Source organism: Dioscorea cayenensis, chromosome 19, assembly GCF_009730915.1.
Source record: "Dioscorea cayenensis subsp. rotundata cultivar TDr96_F1 chromosome 19, TDr96_F1_v2_PseudoChromosome.rev07_lg8_w22 25.fasta, whole genome shotgun sequence".
Classification (NCBI taxonomy): domain Eukaryota; kingdom Viridiplantae; phylum Streptophyta; class Magnoliopsida; order Dioscoreales; family Dioscoreaceae; genus Dioscorea; species Dioscorea cayenensis.
Genome location: NC_052489.1, coordinates 24,964,239 through 24,981,921, shown reverse-complemented (window position 1 = coordinate 24,981,921; position 17,683 = coordinate 24,964,239). Strand labels below are relative to the sequence as shown.

Here is a 17,683-nt window from a genome sequence, read left to right as displayed (position 1 = left end):
AAATGCCAAAGGACTTGAGCAGTGAGCATGTGGGTTCTGTTTTTTACTTACTTCAATGAGTAGTAGGGGGGAGCTTTGATCCATGGCCATCTGATCAAGATCAGATGGTTGTGATTCAGTGAATCAGATAAAGACCCACCCATTTGTTTGGTTAAACTTGTTGGTGCCTCACAGGTTCACAGCAAAGCAGCAGGGGGAAAAGGATAAAGAAAACCTAGCCTGTGGCTCCAAACTAAAGTTTTCTTGCATTGGTGCTCTGCCCATCTTTGCAGACCTAAGAAACTGTAAAAATTTAAGAACGAATACCCATCTACCAAACTCCATTGGACAAAGCACAGTTCTCTTTAGTCATTCTTTGACTGAGTCAACAAAAAAATTTTCTATATCTCCTGCTGAATGATGATCTGTCATATAATAATTCAGCACTGCAGAAACCAAGCATCAGCAATCCAGACTCAATGTGGGGTTTAAGTACATAGTACTAACAAAATTGCAGGCAAAAAAAAATGTATTGGGAGTACTTACTGCATCTTGTGATTCAACTCTTCATGCAGTCATTTTGTTTTTACACCTGTTATGGTTGAGGTCATGAACTGGAAAGCTGAATTTGGTCAAAGTTGTGGGAGTGAAGAGATTAAACAAGAGTTTTATAAGTTTCTGAATGTTTTATGTGGGGATGCGCATGGACATATCCTTTTGGCTAGGCATGTTGAGTGAAACATTAACATCTCAGCATGTTCTGTTTTATTCCAACCTGTGCAGAGTACTTATTTCACAGTTTTACTAAATAAACCTATCGATGCAAAATTGATCATTTGCCTTCATTGCGAAGATCCAACAGAAATTCTTGAATGTAGTAGAATTCATTCAGAGTAATTTAAAGGCATCAGTCACTTACAAAAAAAACATAAAAAAATAAGGGAAACATTTGAAGGGACTGCAGATACAAATCCAGCTATTTCAATCTATTTCAATTAAACAAGTTTGTATTTTTGGAACAAACAGAAAAAGAGATACAAAAATGAGGCATCCTGCCGACTGATTCTGATTTTTAAGTCATAGTTGTAGCAATTCACAGAGTTGTCAGGCACAGAATCTGTTAGCATGGCAAATGGTTTAGCTGTGTGGAGGAGATCAGTTGTTTGTTTTCCATGTATATAGAAAGCCATCTTCAACCAAATGTTTCGCTAGCGCTACGAATATAAAGCATGTGGCCGGTCTTGAGAAAAGACCTTAGAGAAAATGCAAAAGTGAATCTCTACAAGTAAAGCTTCTGCTTTCACTAATCTCTTACTTTGATCCAACAGGAACCAACTTGACGGCAGCGGCAATAGGCATGCCAAGAAACCCGATTAAGATGCTCAAAAACCATTGAAAGAATGTTAGTGGAATTGTGTATGCAAAATCGCCAAGAAACTGAACAATAATAAACTGAAAAAGGACAGTGCAGGTCAGAACAGCCACAAATACATAATTCTCCAACATGCCATGGAACACATTGATCTTCTCCATATCCCTAGAGCTGATCTCATTGAACACCTGCAAGAAAGAATGCTAGATCAATAATCACTCACATCAACAGCTAGGGAATTCACTATAATGTTGAACCAAACTTCTCGATGAATAGCTACAATTTAGATAGGTGGGATCATTGTGAGCTCTAGTGAGTTCATTGATTTCAATCAATAACTTTCACACAATTTCCCCACATCACATACCACAAACAATTTTGCATTTGTTATCATTGGAAGGATCACCCTTCTTTTATGGGGAGAGGAGAATTCTTGGACTAATTCTATTTCTGGTGATCACCTCCACTTTCTGAGGTTGTTTGTTTCCATGAGATCTAAACTATCTCAGACAAAAAAACTTCTTGATCAACCACCTCAGGACTTCCAACTTGTTCAAATGGTAAAGGATTACTTTACTCCTTCCCATCATTAAATGGCAATAACATTGTTCTTATTCCTAAGTGTAGAACTTCAACTCATGGAAGGACCAGAGGCCCGCCACTTCATGTAACTTAACATATCAAATAATCTCGAAAATCATCTCCGAGGCTTAAAATTGTTCTGATTGATAATATATCTTTCGAACAAGCCACCCACATCCAAGACTGGAATGAGTAGAAAACAACATTTTTCTTGTTCAGGATATGACCGTTCTACCTTCCTGCGTCAGAGAAAATGTTCTGTGTCATGTCGGACCATAACAAGGCCTTTATTCGTGGTAACAGTGGATACTTGTATTAACTCATGAATTTTACGGACTCCCCTCCACAGTTCACTAGTTGGATTAATTAAAAGTCACAAAGATAAACTGTTCTTTTCAATCCAAATTAATGGTGCTCTGCAAATGATTACCATTCCAGGTGACAACTATCTTGCCACAGGCATAAAAAAAACTGGGTTGCGACTATTACAATTACCTGACAAAAGTCATCTGAAAATGATTTTCTCTGAAAATGGCAGCAACTTGGAGCAATTAAGGAATGTGCTAAGCTTTTCTGTTACTTCTTTTGCACTCTCATACCTTGGAATCTGTATACAAATCAGGCTTTATCCCCTGTTATATAACTAACAAACTGCAAAGTCTCTTGTGTAATTTCTTATGCTGAAGACAAGCAGAAAACAAAAGCATTATTCCTGTCTCATCCCAATCTAGGTCTTTGGGATCTAAAGACTCCAAAGTGCTATTCTATGTAAACTAGCCTGGAAAACACTTGTGAAGCAATTACTATGGACCAAGTGGATGCACTTTCCAGTTAGCCAAACATCACGATTGTTCTCTTAACTGGAGGTGCAGACTCGGAGTCAGAAGATTTTTCTCTATCTCTATCATTCTCACAATTGGCAAGGGCAGTTCTGCGCACATTCTACATGATCGATGTCTCTCCAGAGGATATCTTATTAACAGAATGATGGCAGACATGTTCCTGGTCTTCCCCATTTGTCCAGGGAAAGCAATTTGATCACATCCAGACACTGGGGCCTAGTAATTTTCCACTGCCTACACAAATCAAGGACAAGATTGTGGCTAATCATTAACCATGTGGATCTGCTCCTTAGTTACTCAAACACCTTTGCTTCAGATGTGAGTATACCAACTGGATACTTAAAAGCATTATTCATATGCCATGCTGATCATTTATGACATATGGACTCCACAGATGCCTATATTGATATCTTGTCCCTCACTTTTAGAGGGAACAAAACAATGCACATATTTGATGGAGTTCAGAGACAGACCTATGCTTGCCTACTTCTATTACTCATTTGTTGCCTCTCTGTAAAGCTAGGAGATCTAATTGAATGCCTAACGTATATTTGCCTTTCATAAAGAAAGTAAGGAAAAATGTCTACGAATATGTTCACCGTATCAATTTAATCTTTAAGAACAACTTCAAAGAGACAAAGAAATCATATTTTGAAACAAAAAAGCTTGTTGCAACATGCTTACCTGGCAAAAGACAAATGAATTGAAAATGAGAGTATTCAGAGTAAGATCAGCATCAGTGTCGTCAAGTCGAAACAATCGCTTTCCTTCTGTTTGAAGATACCATATCACGACAAACTGATAGAACGATTGTCCTAGTATATTCCTCCACATTACATTGCTGATAAAATTTCCTTTCCTTCCAACTGGTGTTCTTCGCATTAAGTCATCCTTCGGTGGCTCGGTAGCTAATGCAAGAGCACCTAATGTGTCCATTATCATGTTTACCCATAACAACTGAACGGCAGTGAGAGGAGCACTCCCTGAAGCACCAGGAAATGTATTAAAACAAGAACAACAATGAGACCTTAACCAGATTTTTGTATTCCCTGAAGAATGTGAGCAGTAAGTTCTTACCGGTTAAACAAGCTGAAGAGAAATTAACAATTAGAGCAACCACATTAACGGTCAGTTGGAACTGTACAAATTTCTGAATGTTTATGTACACAGAACGCCCCCACTTGGCCACAGTTACAATTGTTGAAAAATTGTCGTCAAGAATTATAACATCAGCACTCTCTTTTGCCACCTGCATGAAACAAATGGTAAAATTGACAAGAAGTTCCATAATAAATTTTTTTCTATAAAAAAAAAATTACTAGAAGCAGTGAACAAGACTCCTCAAAAAAACAGAAGATTGCATCGTTGAGCATTTTTCCTTTGATGAAAAACTCCTAAAATGAAGTGAATTTCTTCCATCTCTAATAAACTAAAGAACAAGTTTGCAAGGTATACGACGATCTCATTATACTTCTTAGAGAGAAATAAAGTAGAATCACAGAGAGAAGTTACCTCTGTGCCGGCAATACCCATTGCAAGCCCAATATCTGCCTCATGAAGAGCTGGGGCGTCATTTGTGCCATCGCCAGTCACAGCAACAACTTCGTTGAACATGGAGCGAAGGTGCTTCACCAACGTATGTTTGTCTAGAGGTGAAGATCTAGCCATTACCTGCAAACCAATACACCTTACCAAGTTGGTGAGATATGATCAATTGATGATGAGTAAATAACAAGAAAATATTTGAGTGACATGCTAATACCTGAATTTTTGGAATCAATTCATTCAGCTCTTCCAAACTTTTCTCTCTAAAATCTGGACCTTCGATAGCAACACCACCATCAGTAAGGATGCCACATTCCCGAGCAATTGCTTTTGCCGTGTTAATGTTGTCACCTGTAACCATCCTCACAGTAATGCCAGCTGATCTACAAATTGCGACAGATTCTTTCACACCAGGCCGGACAGGATCTTTGATACCCACAATGCCAATACACGTATATCCATTAACAGGAATTTGTTCCTCAGCTATGAAACGATTTTCCATTTCCATATAAGCAAGGCATAGTGTTCGAAGAGCTTCACTAGCAAAGCTTTCAATTATACTGTGTAGTTGATTGAATGCTGCTTCATCTAAAGGTATTACATTACCTTCGGCATCTAAAACCTTGTCACAAGCAGCTAAAATTATTTCCGACGCACCTTTACAGTGAGCACGATGTGAACCTTCAGGAAGCTGAAGCACCACTCCCATTCTCTTTTTCACAGAATTGAAAGGTTCGACTTTGACAATCTTAGATTCCTGGCGTACTACTTGAAAGTCTCCACCAATCAACAGTCCAAACTCTAACAACGCAGTTTCAGTTGGCGTCCCTAGAATTTCCTGCTTTCCATCCTGGTTGACCACAACTTCACCACCTGTATTATTAAATATAGACTGGACAAGAGTCTTCACCACAATATCTGGAAGTCGCGAGAACATGGCCAAAGCTGCCTCAGAATTGCATACATCCATTACATTTCCACAAATGCAAGCTTTCACAACGGTCATGTGGTTGGTCGTCAGTGTTCCTGTCTTGTCGCTGCAAATGGATGTAGCCGAACCCATAGTCTCACAAGCTGCAAGGTGGCGAACCAACGCTTTATCATTCATCATCTTTTTCATGGCAAAAGCAAGGCTTAAAGTTACAGCTAACGGCAGGCCTTCAGGAACTGCAACCACAACTATTGTAACTGCAATTGCGAAATACTCCAACATCTGCAGTGCATCGTCTCCGGACCAGCTCAGATATGAACTTTCTTGAAACTTTCGAATAATAAGACCTTGTGCTAGCACCGCAAATGTCACAACTGCAAAGAATAAACCTATTTTTCCTATGATAGTGGCAACTCCATTGAGTTTGACCTGCAAGGGAGTTTCATCATCGCCTCCTTCACTGAGTGTGGCCATCAGCTTGCCCCATTGAGTTCTCATGCCAACTGTTGTCACCAACATCTTGCAAGAACCGTCTTGAACCTTAGTTCCGGATAAAAGAAATGGGCTTTCAGAATTGATAATGACAGGCTCGCTTTCGCCAGTAAGACTGGACTCATTGATCAGCAGAGAAAATCCAGAAACGAAAAGTCCGTCAGCAGGAACTTGATCCCCAATTCCTAGATGCACAATATCACCAGGGAGAAGATCATATATCGAAAGCTTTTGTCTGAATCCTCTCCTTGTAACTTGTATGGTTATCTTCTTCTTCTCCTTATCAAGATCCTTGAACTGTAATGATTGTCGGTAATCACTAGTTGCAGTGACAAACACAACTAGAAGAATACTCGCAACAATTCCAAGGCCATCATGAGCACCTTTCGGCCACCCTTCCATGGCAATGCCAACGACAAGAGAGACAAAGGCACACGCAGCAAGAATCATCAGTGTCATATCTTGAAGCGCTTCCCATACAAATACCCAAAAACTTTTAACTTCACTTTCGGCAAACATATTTATGCCAAAGATATCTTGTCTACGCTTTAAACTGTCCCCTGTATCAGTAAGTCCAATCGTTGTCGATGTCAAAAGCTTGTTGCCAATACCGTCAACACCACCATGCCCTTTCAACTTCTTCACATCATGGCCTTCAACAATAGACTCTAACTCATCAGCACAAATCTGGAAGCCAGCTTCCTTGACTTCCTCCGGTACTTTGTATTCAGTACGCAAAGTGATACCTAAAAGACAGCTAAAGATATTAGTATCATTACAATCTAAATTTTGAACAAAAGACTTTGTTATGAGGAAAGGCAAATCATTCAAATTTTCTCAAGTTTGAGACTAGAAAAACAAACAAAAGTCATATAATTACCATGTATAAACTGCAGTGCAGCTTTTGAAACTAGAACAGCAACTCGCAATTTCTCCTGAAACACAGTGCATCTGGAAGTCAGGGCATAACAAAGGCACCAGACATTGGAACTCACCAAAGCATACAACTTAAAAATGGTTCCCTTGTTCAATATTAACAGTAAAGATGAACCAGCATCACTCTGCCAAGGCTCAAGGTATTAATTATATTTAAATCCTCAATTTCCAATTCTCATGAACCCAAATTAGGAAGTAGGAAGGTTTAAGAGACCAAGATCACCCTATATATTGTATCAATATGGAAAATTACTTCAGAAATGAGCATCACAGATACTAGAAGAATTTGTGAACTTAAAAACTTACTAAAATGGGAAAATTACAGCAACACAAGCACATAAACGGCGCAAAAAAACCTCATAAAATTAGGAATTCATCAAAAGCCTTTACCAAGAGCATGCTGATTAGTCAAACAATCAAACAGCACTACCACCAAAAGAAGCTAAGTGAAACTTCGGTTATTCTCTAGAATTTCTTCAAGTTAAGATCATGTGAACAGTATCAATTCACTGGGGGAATAAACTTTTTCACATTATTCACATTATCATGTTTCTAACTTTCTAAAATTCCCTGGCAGGAACCCACCATTTATCACAAACAGCATATATTTTCCCCTAATAATCTCTTGACAGGAAACAGAGTTACAGAACATCCACCCATACAGTACTACCAAGAGGTTTACGCATTAAGCTTCTTCCTAAGAATCTTCATTTAATTGAATGAAAACCAAAGCAACCCAAATATCAAAAGATTTAATAAATTCATTAACAAAGTGTCAAGAAATTGAATTTTTACCACTGGAGCAGTGGAGCTCAAACAAACAAAGAATTAATTATATACATACGTATATATATATATATATATATATATATATAAATAGAAGATGACCTGATTGGTTCTCTTCATGGCAGCAGCCTCAGAACGCTTGGAGAGATTAGCAGTGAACCGGAACCGCCTTTTAGGGTTCTTGACGACGCCGCAGAGCCGCCGCCATCGCCGGAGCGCGTCCTCCGACGAGTTCTTCGACTTCACCCCGCCAAAATTCTCATTCAGATAGCTCTCCATCTCCCTCCCTACCCAAGATCCAACCTTTCCTCCTCTTCCACCTTGCAACCCCTTAGCACACCCGAATCCAAGCACTTATACTCCAAAATTCGCACAATTGCAAGGAATCTAATGCAAAGGCGACTCCTTTGGGAGAAAAAAACTCAACTTTTTCGCCCAGGTAGTTGCATTTCAGAGAGAGAAAGTAAATGGATCCGAGAAAAGATGAAGACGGGGCTTGGTGGCACAAAGTGCTTCGATTTTGGAAACTGAAACAGCAAGTGGAGGGTCAAAGATCTCAACTTTCAACAACGAGAGGACAAATACATGGATCCAACACTGGAAAGTTTGGAACTTTGGAAGGTGTTGGTTTGGTTTCCTTGAGCTTCATGAGCAACTGATTAGGACTTGAGAAGAACTCTTCTTCTTGTGTTTGGATTTGGTACATTCCACTCAATGAGCCCGTTTGTTTTTTTCCCATGCATTTATATGGTAACTATGTCCGTCATTATATGTGTTTTTGACTTTTCACATAATAATTTCATCCGTGTGATTAGTAATTACTAGTAATTATTACGTTTAGATAAGTTTATTATACCCAATCATGCAATTATAAAGCATTGATGAGCATTGGAAAGCACTATGTAATTGTTAAATTAAAATAAATGATTGTGTCAGTTGAAGTATTTGATCCACCGTGTTAAATACTCTCTATGTTATTTTTTATCTGTGAATAACAAAAATTGATTATTTTATATAATTTAATAAAAAATTAATTATATTTTTTTAAACTACCCATAATTTATATCTTCATTTTTTTTTCATATTAAATTTAAAAAAAAATAAATAGAGTATTTTTAAGAAAAAAAAATTAAATAAAATATTAAGATAATTTTAAAAAAATAATAATAAATACTTTTTGATATTTAAAAATGACAGATAAAAAGAATTATGGATTTATGATAGCTAAAAAAAAACGGAGGGAATAATGGTTATATAAGTAACTAATAAGTATTGGATCAGTTATTATTAAATATTTTTGAAAACTAATAACGGTAAAAACGTACACACTTGATATATATATATATATATATATTGAGTTTAAATTTGATTTTTATAATATTAACCGAGTGTATGAACACCAGAGGCATTTGTACACTGGAGGCCTCCAAATGTAATGTCTGAGAAGCACCTTAGCATTAACAAAATGTTAAAGTACTTGTTTGGTGCCTCACTTCCTTACCTTGCAAATCTAATGCTAACTTTTATATGGTACGTTGAATTTATGGATTATTATTTTGTCTCCAACTTCTTTGGCAACATACTATATTGCCAATGAATTTAGTTTTATGTAATTAACATCAAGAAAGAGCCTTAAAAAAAATAAGAACAAGGACAAGCGTACACTAAACATTAAATGGTTTGATTTCAAATATAAATCACTGGATAACAATGGATTCCACACCTATGATCCAATTTGATTTTAAGTGATAAAATAGACATTGAGAAGGAAGTATCCATCAAACATACATGCATGATGCATTCAAAGTTAATATATTATTTTAATATTTTTTTAATAAAACTAGATAAATCATAATTTTATTAAAAATTACGACAACCCTACCAAAAATAGTCAGGGAAGAAATTATTATTATTCATTAAAGATAGACTTGACCAACCGGTGATTATGGTTCTATAAACCTTGAAAATGGAGCCATAGTTTTAAAGTTTCCATCGCAGTTTAGGTTTGGAAGCAGTTTTGGTTTTGGTTCAATTCTAAATGACTTGGTCATTTTCTATTAATTAAATTATATTATATATTATACAAATTTTATTTTAAAACTAAAAATAAAATCGGAATAAGTAGTTCAATTTCATATTCTAATTTGAAAGAACTTTATTAAAAACCTTTAATTCTTGTTCAAAATTCCTGTTAAATTTAGCGCCAAGAAGACACTCAAGTGAGATGTTGCTGAGGGAGCTAATCCGATGCTATATGTTTTTATAAAAAAAAAATTATATATTTTTTGGGTAAAGAACTTAAATGTCTCTTGCTTTTATGTGTGCTTCTATTTCAACCGCACAGATTTATAAGTTTTGATTTAATTACTGTATTAGTTTTTGTTACAATTTGATCATCAAACATACACGGTTAACACCAATTATGTGACACATCTTTTCTCAAAGTTGGTATTTGAGTTTACCACATGTGATTACCATTAATGGTGCATATTTGGGTGATTAAATTGTAACAAAAACTAAAAATTGAGTATCAAATTGTAATTTGTAAAACTTATTAACCAAAATAGAAATATATATATAAAAAAAAAAGTTAGGATTATTTATTTATTTATTTTCTCATATCTTCTTCACATGATAATAGTTGCAACTAAAAGTCATGAGTCATATGGTTCGCAAATCTCAAAGCACTGCAAGATAACACACATATCTATCTTTGAAAATATATTTAAAAGTAATTGAAAATATATTACGTAAGTGATCAAGGCAAGTGGATGAGAAGAAGACAAAGAGGTGGGCCAGGAGAACCACTGAAGCCTTGAGATTGTGTTGTTGAAGTGAATCAGATTCTTTTCAATACCAACCAAACCAATCTTTGTAAAATCAAATTTTATTAATTTTTTTAATAAATATTTCCCCAATAAAAATATTACAAAGTGGATTGAAGTGTACTTCCATTGCCATGGAATCGCAGATATTTTTATCAATAACACTTATTGCCTAATTTAATTATGATATTTTTAAGACCAAAATTGACTAAATTTATAAATTGTTCTCATGCACAGTTCAAATTTTTAACCACTCATTAAGTTTTTAGACATATTCCATACTCCATAGCTGTACAGATTATCATATTTTATAAAACTTTTCAAATAAAGTGTATCATGAAATTTAAAAAATATATAGAAAATTCTCTTTTATACAAGAAACATAAAATAACTAAACATATATATACATAAATTGTGGTCCAAATATATAAAGTATATGTGTTCAGGTGATTTGTTCACATAATATATATATATATATATAATAAAAGAGAATATATACTTGTGACTGAGATTGTTAGAATAACAAGAAAAATAAAGAAAGAATGATAAATAAATGAATAAATAAATTATGATCAAATAAAAAGAAAAAAAATATGTAAATAAAAAATGTATATGTTTAGATGATTTGTCCATATTATCAAAAATATATATAATAAAAGAGAATATATATTTGTGACTGAGATTGTTAGAACAATAAAGAAAATAAAGAAAAATAATAAATAAATAAATAAATTATGTAACAAGTATATATATAATGTATATGTAATTATCCACGCTAATTATTCCATAAGTAACACTGTTGGAATCCTCTCATAACCCACCCAGAAACAAATCTTTTTTTTGGGCAGGGGTGACTTCCACATTATCTTTCTTCCGTTCATGCATCACGAAATCCATCAGAAATGGTTCTAACACTTCACTTTGGTCTGATCGTTGGCATGCTGGACTTCGTCTTAAAGATTGTTGGCCCGATCTCTTCAATGATTGCACTACTCCATGGATAACCATCAGACAATTCACTCAGTTTTTAAACAACCCCGAACTCTTATTTCCCACTTCCACCCCAACATGTTATCTGCTTTTCTTGAAATTATATCTGATTACACCCAGACTGAAGATGATGTTCACACTTGGACCCTTGATAAAAGTGGCACATTCACTGTTAAATCTTTTTATAAATTTCTCATTGATGGTGGAATACGCAGCCCGCTTTATCCCCTTTTCAGGAAAATTCACTGCCCAAGCAAAATCACTCTCTTCTGTTGGCTTGCTGGGGAAGACAAAATCCTCACTCTCTCAAATCTCTTCAAGAAAGGTTACAATTTCCAAAATTCCACCGACACCTATGTCCTTTGCCACAATGCATCTGAAAATCTTCATCACCTCTTCATCGATTGTGAATTCTCTAAACGCATCTGGGCACTTTTTTCACAAATTTTAGAAGCAAACTCTCTTCCACAGACAATTCCCTCACTGTGGACCATTTGGATACCATCCTTGGTCCCTCAGCGCCGAATCCTCTGGGACCTCACGTCCCGTGCAATCCTGTGGAATATCTGGCTTGAAAGAAACAATCGCATCTTTCAATTGACTGCATCTTCGCATCTCAATATTATTTATAAAACTGCTAACATGCTTCTTTCTTGGTTCTCAACAGCAGCCGACAGACATCAACAAAGTCTCAATGGAGCATCACAATCAATCAAGCGCTCACTCAACTTCTACAGCGCTAGAGCCTCAAATCCTGCTAGCGATCCCGACCACGACACTGCTCCGGCATAGTTACTTCTACTACATCTCTAAATAGGCCTGAGATGCCAGACGACGTCTTCCGCCTGCTTAGACTCCCCTCTACTTTCTGTTTCTTTGCTTTCTCTTCTATACTTTGTTTCCCTCACTTCTAGTGAGAGGATTTAGCACTTTTGTACTTTTGTTTCCCTTTTAATAAATTAGTGGTTTATCCACTTTTATTCAAAATATATATATATATATATATGAAATAAAAGAGAATATATATTTGTGGTTGAGATTGTTAGAACAACAAGGAAAAAAGAAAGGGATAAATAAATGAATAAATAAATTATGATTCAAGTAAAAAAGAAAAAATATATAAAAAATGTAAGTGTTCAAATGATTTGTCTATATTATCAAAAAAGAATATATATTTGTCGCTGAGATTGTTAGAACAACAAGGAAAAAAAAGAAAGAGGGATAAATAAATGAATAAATAAATTATGATTCAAGTAAAAAAGAAAAAATATATAAAAATAAAAAATGTATGTGTTAAGATGATTTATCCATATTATTAAAAAAAAAAAATATTTGTAGCTGAGATTGTTAGAATAACCAGGGAAAAAAAGGAATAAATAAATGAATAAATAAATTATGATTCAAGTATATATATATATATATATATATATGAAACATATGCTCTGATGATTTATCCATATTATCAAAATATATATATATATATTTGTGGCTGAGATTGTTAGAACAACAAGAAAAATATAAAAAATAATAAATAAATAAATTATGATTTAAATAAAAAGAAATATATATATATATATATTGTATGTGTTCAGATGAATTGTCAATATTTTTAAAAATATATATATAATAAAAGAGAATATATATTTGTGGTTGAGATTGTTTAGAAGAAAATGAAAAAAAAAGTAAAGGAAAGAAAAGAAAGTGTGATAAATAAATAAATAAGTAATAGTATAATAAAACTCACATCTCATTCTCCACCCTAAACAAAGCAAAGCAAAGCAAAGTACCACTTCCTTTTGGAGTAAAATGAAAGGCATTGGCAATTTGACAAACACCTCGCGCGCACCCAACAAACTCTTGGAAATCCTCAACGTGAGGGTCGTCGGCTCCGGCGACAAGTTCCTCGTGCTCTCCCATGGATTTGGCACCGACCAATCCGCGTGGCAGCGCATCCTTCCCTACTTCACCCGTGACTACAAGGTCATCCTCTACGACCTCGTATGCGCCGGCAGCGTCAACCCTGATCACTTCGACTTCCGTCGGTACACAACCCTTGATGCCTATGTCGATGACCTTGTCTCCATCCTCGGCGCGCTCCACATCGACCGCTGCGCTTTCATCGGCCACTCCGTCTCGGCCATGATCGGGATCCTCGCCTCCATCCGCCGCCCCGATCTTTTCTCTAAGCTCATCCTCCTCGGCGCGTCCCCCAGGTTAAAAGTTAAAGCCTTTCTTTCAGGATTTTTGAGAAATTTGGGCCAAAAATCATTTTTTTATATTTGGTTGAAATGAAAAAAAAAAATCCCAATGTATTTATTAAATCAAAGGACCAAATTGAACAGCCAATGTTATCAATAGATGAAAATGAATTGTTTATATTCCCCAAAAACAAGCAAACAAACAAAGAAACAAAGAAACAAAGAAAAGAAAAATATGTTGAGCATTTTGTCGAACAGGTGATGTGCACTTAAAAAGGTTTTCAATTTGAAGGTTTTTGAATGACAAGGATTACCACGGAGGATTTGAGAAAGGGGAGATCGAGAGGGTGTTCGCGGCGATGGAGGAGAACTACGAGGCGTGGGTGAGGGGATTCGCGCCACTGACGGTAGGGGCCGATGTGCCGGCGGCGGTCAGGGAGTTCAGCAGGACGTTGTTCAACATGAGGCCGGATATCTCTTTGTTCGTTTCGCGCACGGTCTTTAATACTGATCTGCGTGGCGTGCTGGGTCTGGTGCGCTCGCCGTGCGTGATCGTGCAGACCGCAAGGGACGTGTCGGTGCCTGTGACGGTGGCGACGTACCTCAAGGACCATCTCGGTGGTCGGACCTCCGTCGAGATCCTCAACACTGAGGGCCATCTCCCGCACCTTAGTGCTCCCCAGTTGCTCATCCAAGTGCTCCGCCGCGCACTCTCGCGGTGATGACTCATCTCTCTCTCTCTCTCGATCGTTCTTGGAATAGTGGAAGCTTTCTTTGCATATATGCCCCTTTATATTTATAAAATTATTATTGTACGTCTCTATTGTCCGTACGTATGAGTTTGATCTTTGCATGTTTATTGAAGAAAATATTTGAAGGTCAACACTTTCTAATTTTTTTCAAGGATCAACAAAAAAATTAATAATAATAATAATAATAATTGAAATGTTAAAATAATTTTATTGTGTTAGATCAACAGCCGCCTGATGGTCTAGGTGTCAAATCTTATAGATGTATTTTTCACCACTCCAAGCCTCCAAGCCTGTAAGATAATAAGCACTTTTTCATGCCTGTAAAATAGTGGATATTCTATATTACTATACAAATATTATAATTTATAAGCATAATATTTTTCATCCTTCCAGCCGGTAAGGTAGTGGATATATTAATCCACTCCACATTGATAATAAAAATAAATAAAATAATAATATATTTTCACTTGTTAAAAACAAAATTCATTAATAAAGAAAAAAATTACAAAATTTGATAGTGTTTATTACTAAACATAAACAAGATTATCACATTCTTCTTCAAGCTCAAAAGCAGATATAGGAAATTTTTCCGAAACACCCTTGATGCCACTCACAAAAGTTATCATCTCCGGCGAGAATTCATCGGCGAAAATTTCAACTACATTGATCCAAAATATGAGTGCTTTAGTTTGGACACCAGAAATATTTTTTACTTTTTTGTTATCAACATAAGCAGTAACCTCTTTATCAAAAATCACCGTACGGTCAATCTTCTTGTAACTATGACTTTGCTTTTCTTTTAAGATGAACCAAATGAACCCTGAAGAAGGATTATATCCAAATTCTTGAACATCTTTCATGGTAAAAAGACCATCAGGTAAGCCCAGTTCTTGAAACAATTGAATGTATCTAGACTTACATTCGGCGTCGCCATGGTAGATTTCGGACCCTTGTCGATGCAACTCAATAGCTTGTGAAGCCATTGTTAAATCTGGAAGCAAGAAGAAGAGGATGAAGAAGGCTTTTGGATGTTTCAAAGTATATAATTAGACTTAATACTTTTGTGTCATTGTGTGTGTATATATTTACATTATAAAGCTTGTTTTGATTACTAATAGAAGTATAGAACAAGGCAAACTTTGGATTCTAAGGAAGAGTTAGGATTTATTTCGGAATAAATTATTAATTTTGAAAATAAAGATAAATTCAATTTAATTTTATCCTGTGGCTAATAGAATTAAGTATGATTTAATCTCAATTCTATGGCGGGATTTGAACAATCCAAGTAGGAAATTACTGTCAAGGGTTAAAAATAATTTAATTTTTAACTATTTTTTTAATTTATAATTAAGTTTTAAATTGAATCTTATCTAGATATATGTAAGGCAACTCAAATAGTTTCTTTATATATATATATGATCATATTATGTGCGTTTTTCCATTATGGGCTTGTATGAGTGCATGGGCTTATACCAATAGTTATCATTTAACTCACTTTTAAATAAAACACAACTCAAAATAGGCTAAACCTGTGAACAAAACTTAATAAAAAGGGTTTACTATTTACTGGTGGAGGTTATAATTCAGTTTGTGAAAGGTATTATCAGAATTTTAACAAATACAAATAGTAATTCAAAATAGCCCACACAAAAGCTAATTTATATTCAAAATTTGCAACGGCTCGGCTAATATAGTCAAATTTTAAATAAAATTGTTTTATTGTGAGATATAAATAAATATGATTTTTATGAATGTATATTAATAATTATTCATTTTTACATAGATATACAAGCAATTTTTTTTATTGAATTTTGTATACAACTAAGACCCAAAAATTTTAATACAAGCATAGTAATTAACTACATCTAATAAAATTAACTAGGTGAATTCTCTTGTTTTGCATCATGTTTTTATAATTTTGAGGGGTTTGAGTCAATATTGTATATAAAGATATAGTAAAAATTATAATTAAATAACTCCATATAATGCAAATTATTGGCATATTTAGTTTTAAAAAATCTCATGAACATTATGCCACAAACAAATAAGTGCAATTAATTTTTTTAATTATTAATACTATACTTAATATAAACAAAAATTAATTAACAAAGTGTGGTTTTCATTCAAATTATTTATTTTATAATTAACAAATTGTAATGAATATTATATATATATATATATTACATATCATATAATTAAAAAATAGTTCATAATTATAAAATAAAAGTTTAAATTTTTTTTATTTAACCTAACATCGAGTGGAATGACTCAATGATTGAGCCATTTATTTAAGATTCAGAGTCTAAAAGGGTTTGATATTTCACCCGATTCTAATAACTAAACTCCAATCAATAAACAAACAGCTGGATTATTTTTTTCACAAAATAAAAATATATTTGTTATAATTGTAATTTGAAATATTTAATGCAAACAAATGAATGGTAATAAATATATCTCATTGCATAAAATGCAACAAAACAAACACATAAATGCTATAGAAAAAATTTTAAAAAATTTTAATTTTTTTCTTAAAACCCTATCCAATAAGATTATACAACTATTTAAATATATGTGTACATTAGAGTGATTAACATTTTTAGAGATTCTCCATGATAAGTTACAAGCATAAATTAATTGCAAACTTGATTATTATTATTATTATTATTATTATTATTATTATTTATAATAAAAGAATTAATGAATGATAATGTTTATTGTTAAAGTTTTTATAATATTGCTTACCATCAAAGCAAATATGTTTTCTTTTCCATACATAAAATGGACAAGCTATTCACTGTAAAAGAGTTATCTATGTTTTTTTTTTAATATGTTAGAATTTAACAATATCTGTTGATGTCTCTTAATCATTGATTTGAAATTTTATTCTAAATTATCCATAAAAATATGCATCCCAAGATATTTCATTGTATTTTCAATTATTTTTTAGAAAATAAATTGACAGTCTACCAAATTTATTTTATTTTATTTATAAAATGTAAAGATTTAAATAAAATTAATTAAACAGTTGGATTAAGTTTCAAGAGTTCCTTATGCAATAACTAGCCCGGCCACCATATGCTTAAACAATTCAACCATCCAGTGGATATAATTAATAAATAAAGCCTATTTGGGATGCTGAACTTTTGAAAGGGTTCTGTTTTAGAGAGAAACATGATTGGATTATGACCAATCATATATTTTACATTAAACATTATATTGCAGAGATAAAATTTTTATGTAATCGCTATAATAATAAGAATCAAAGAGCTATTGGTCCAATGATATTGACCATTATGAAACATTTGGTTTAAGAGTTATTTATTAGTCGAGTTCAAAATGTATTGAATATAGTGGTGCAAAAAATACCCGATTATAGTCATAGGTGCAGGTTTACAACTCAATTCTTGTGTAGTCTGGGCGAGGGCGCATTGGCAACCCATATTACCCAGTGTG

General features: G+C 34.1%; 3 protein-coding genes across 3 annotated transcripts; 1 reads left to right on the top strand and 2 right to left on the bottom strand.

The window, feature by feature from the left end:
* Positions 1-942: 942 nt before the first annotated feature.
* On the bottom strand, positions 943-8,352 carry LOC120283721 (calcium-transporting ATPase 10, plasma membrane-type-like). The gene is made up of 7 exons (XM_039290444.1): positions 7,568-8,352; positions 6,624-6,678; positions 4,538-6,489; positions 4,288-4,446; positions 3,853-4,024; positions 3,460-3,758; positions 943-1,539 (listed from the first exon to the last, which is right to left on the bottom strand). Exons 1-7 carry the CDS (start codon positions 7,742-7,744, stop codon positions 1,291-1,293), a joined length of 3,063 nt encoding a protein of 1,020 aa, XP_039146378.1. The 5' UTR covers positions 7,745-8,352; the 3' UTR covers positions 943-1,290.
* A 4,673-nt stretch (positions 8,353-13,025) lies between these two features.
* On the top strand, positions 13,026-14,361 carry LOC120283556 (probable strigolactone esterase DAD2). Its single transcript, XM_039290261.1, has 2 exons — positions 13,026-13,493; positions 13,771-14,361. Exons 1-2 carry the CDS (start codon positions 13,087-13,089, stop codon positions 14,198-14,200), a joined length of 837 nt encoding a protein of 278 aa, XP_039146195.1. The 5' UTR covers positions 13,026-13,086; the 3' UTR covers positions 14,201-14,361.
* Positions 14,362-14,757: 396 nt separating this feature from the next.
* Positions 14,758-15,213, bottom strand: LOC120249270. Its single transcript, XM_039257779.1, has one exon. The coding sequence runs from the start codon at positions 15,211-15,213 to the stop codon at positions 14,758-14,760; it is 456 nt and encodes a 151-aa protein (XP_039113713.1).
* Positions 15,214-17,683: the final 2,470 nt, after the last annotated feature.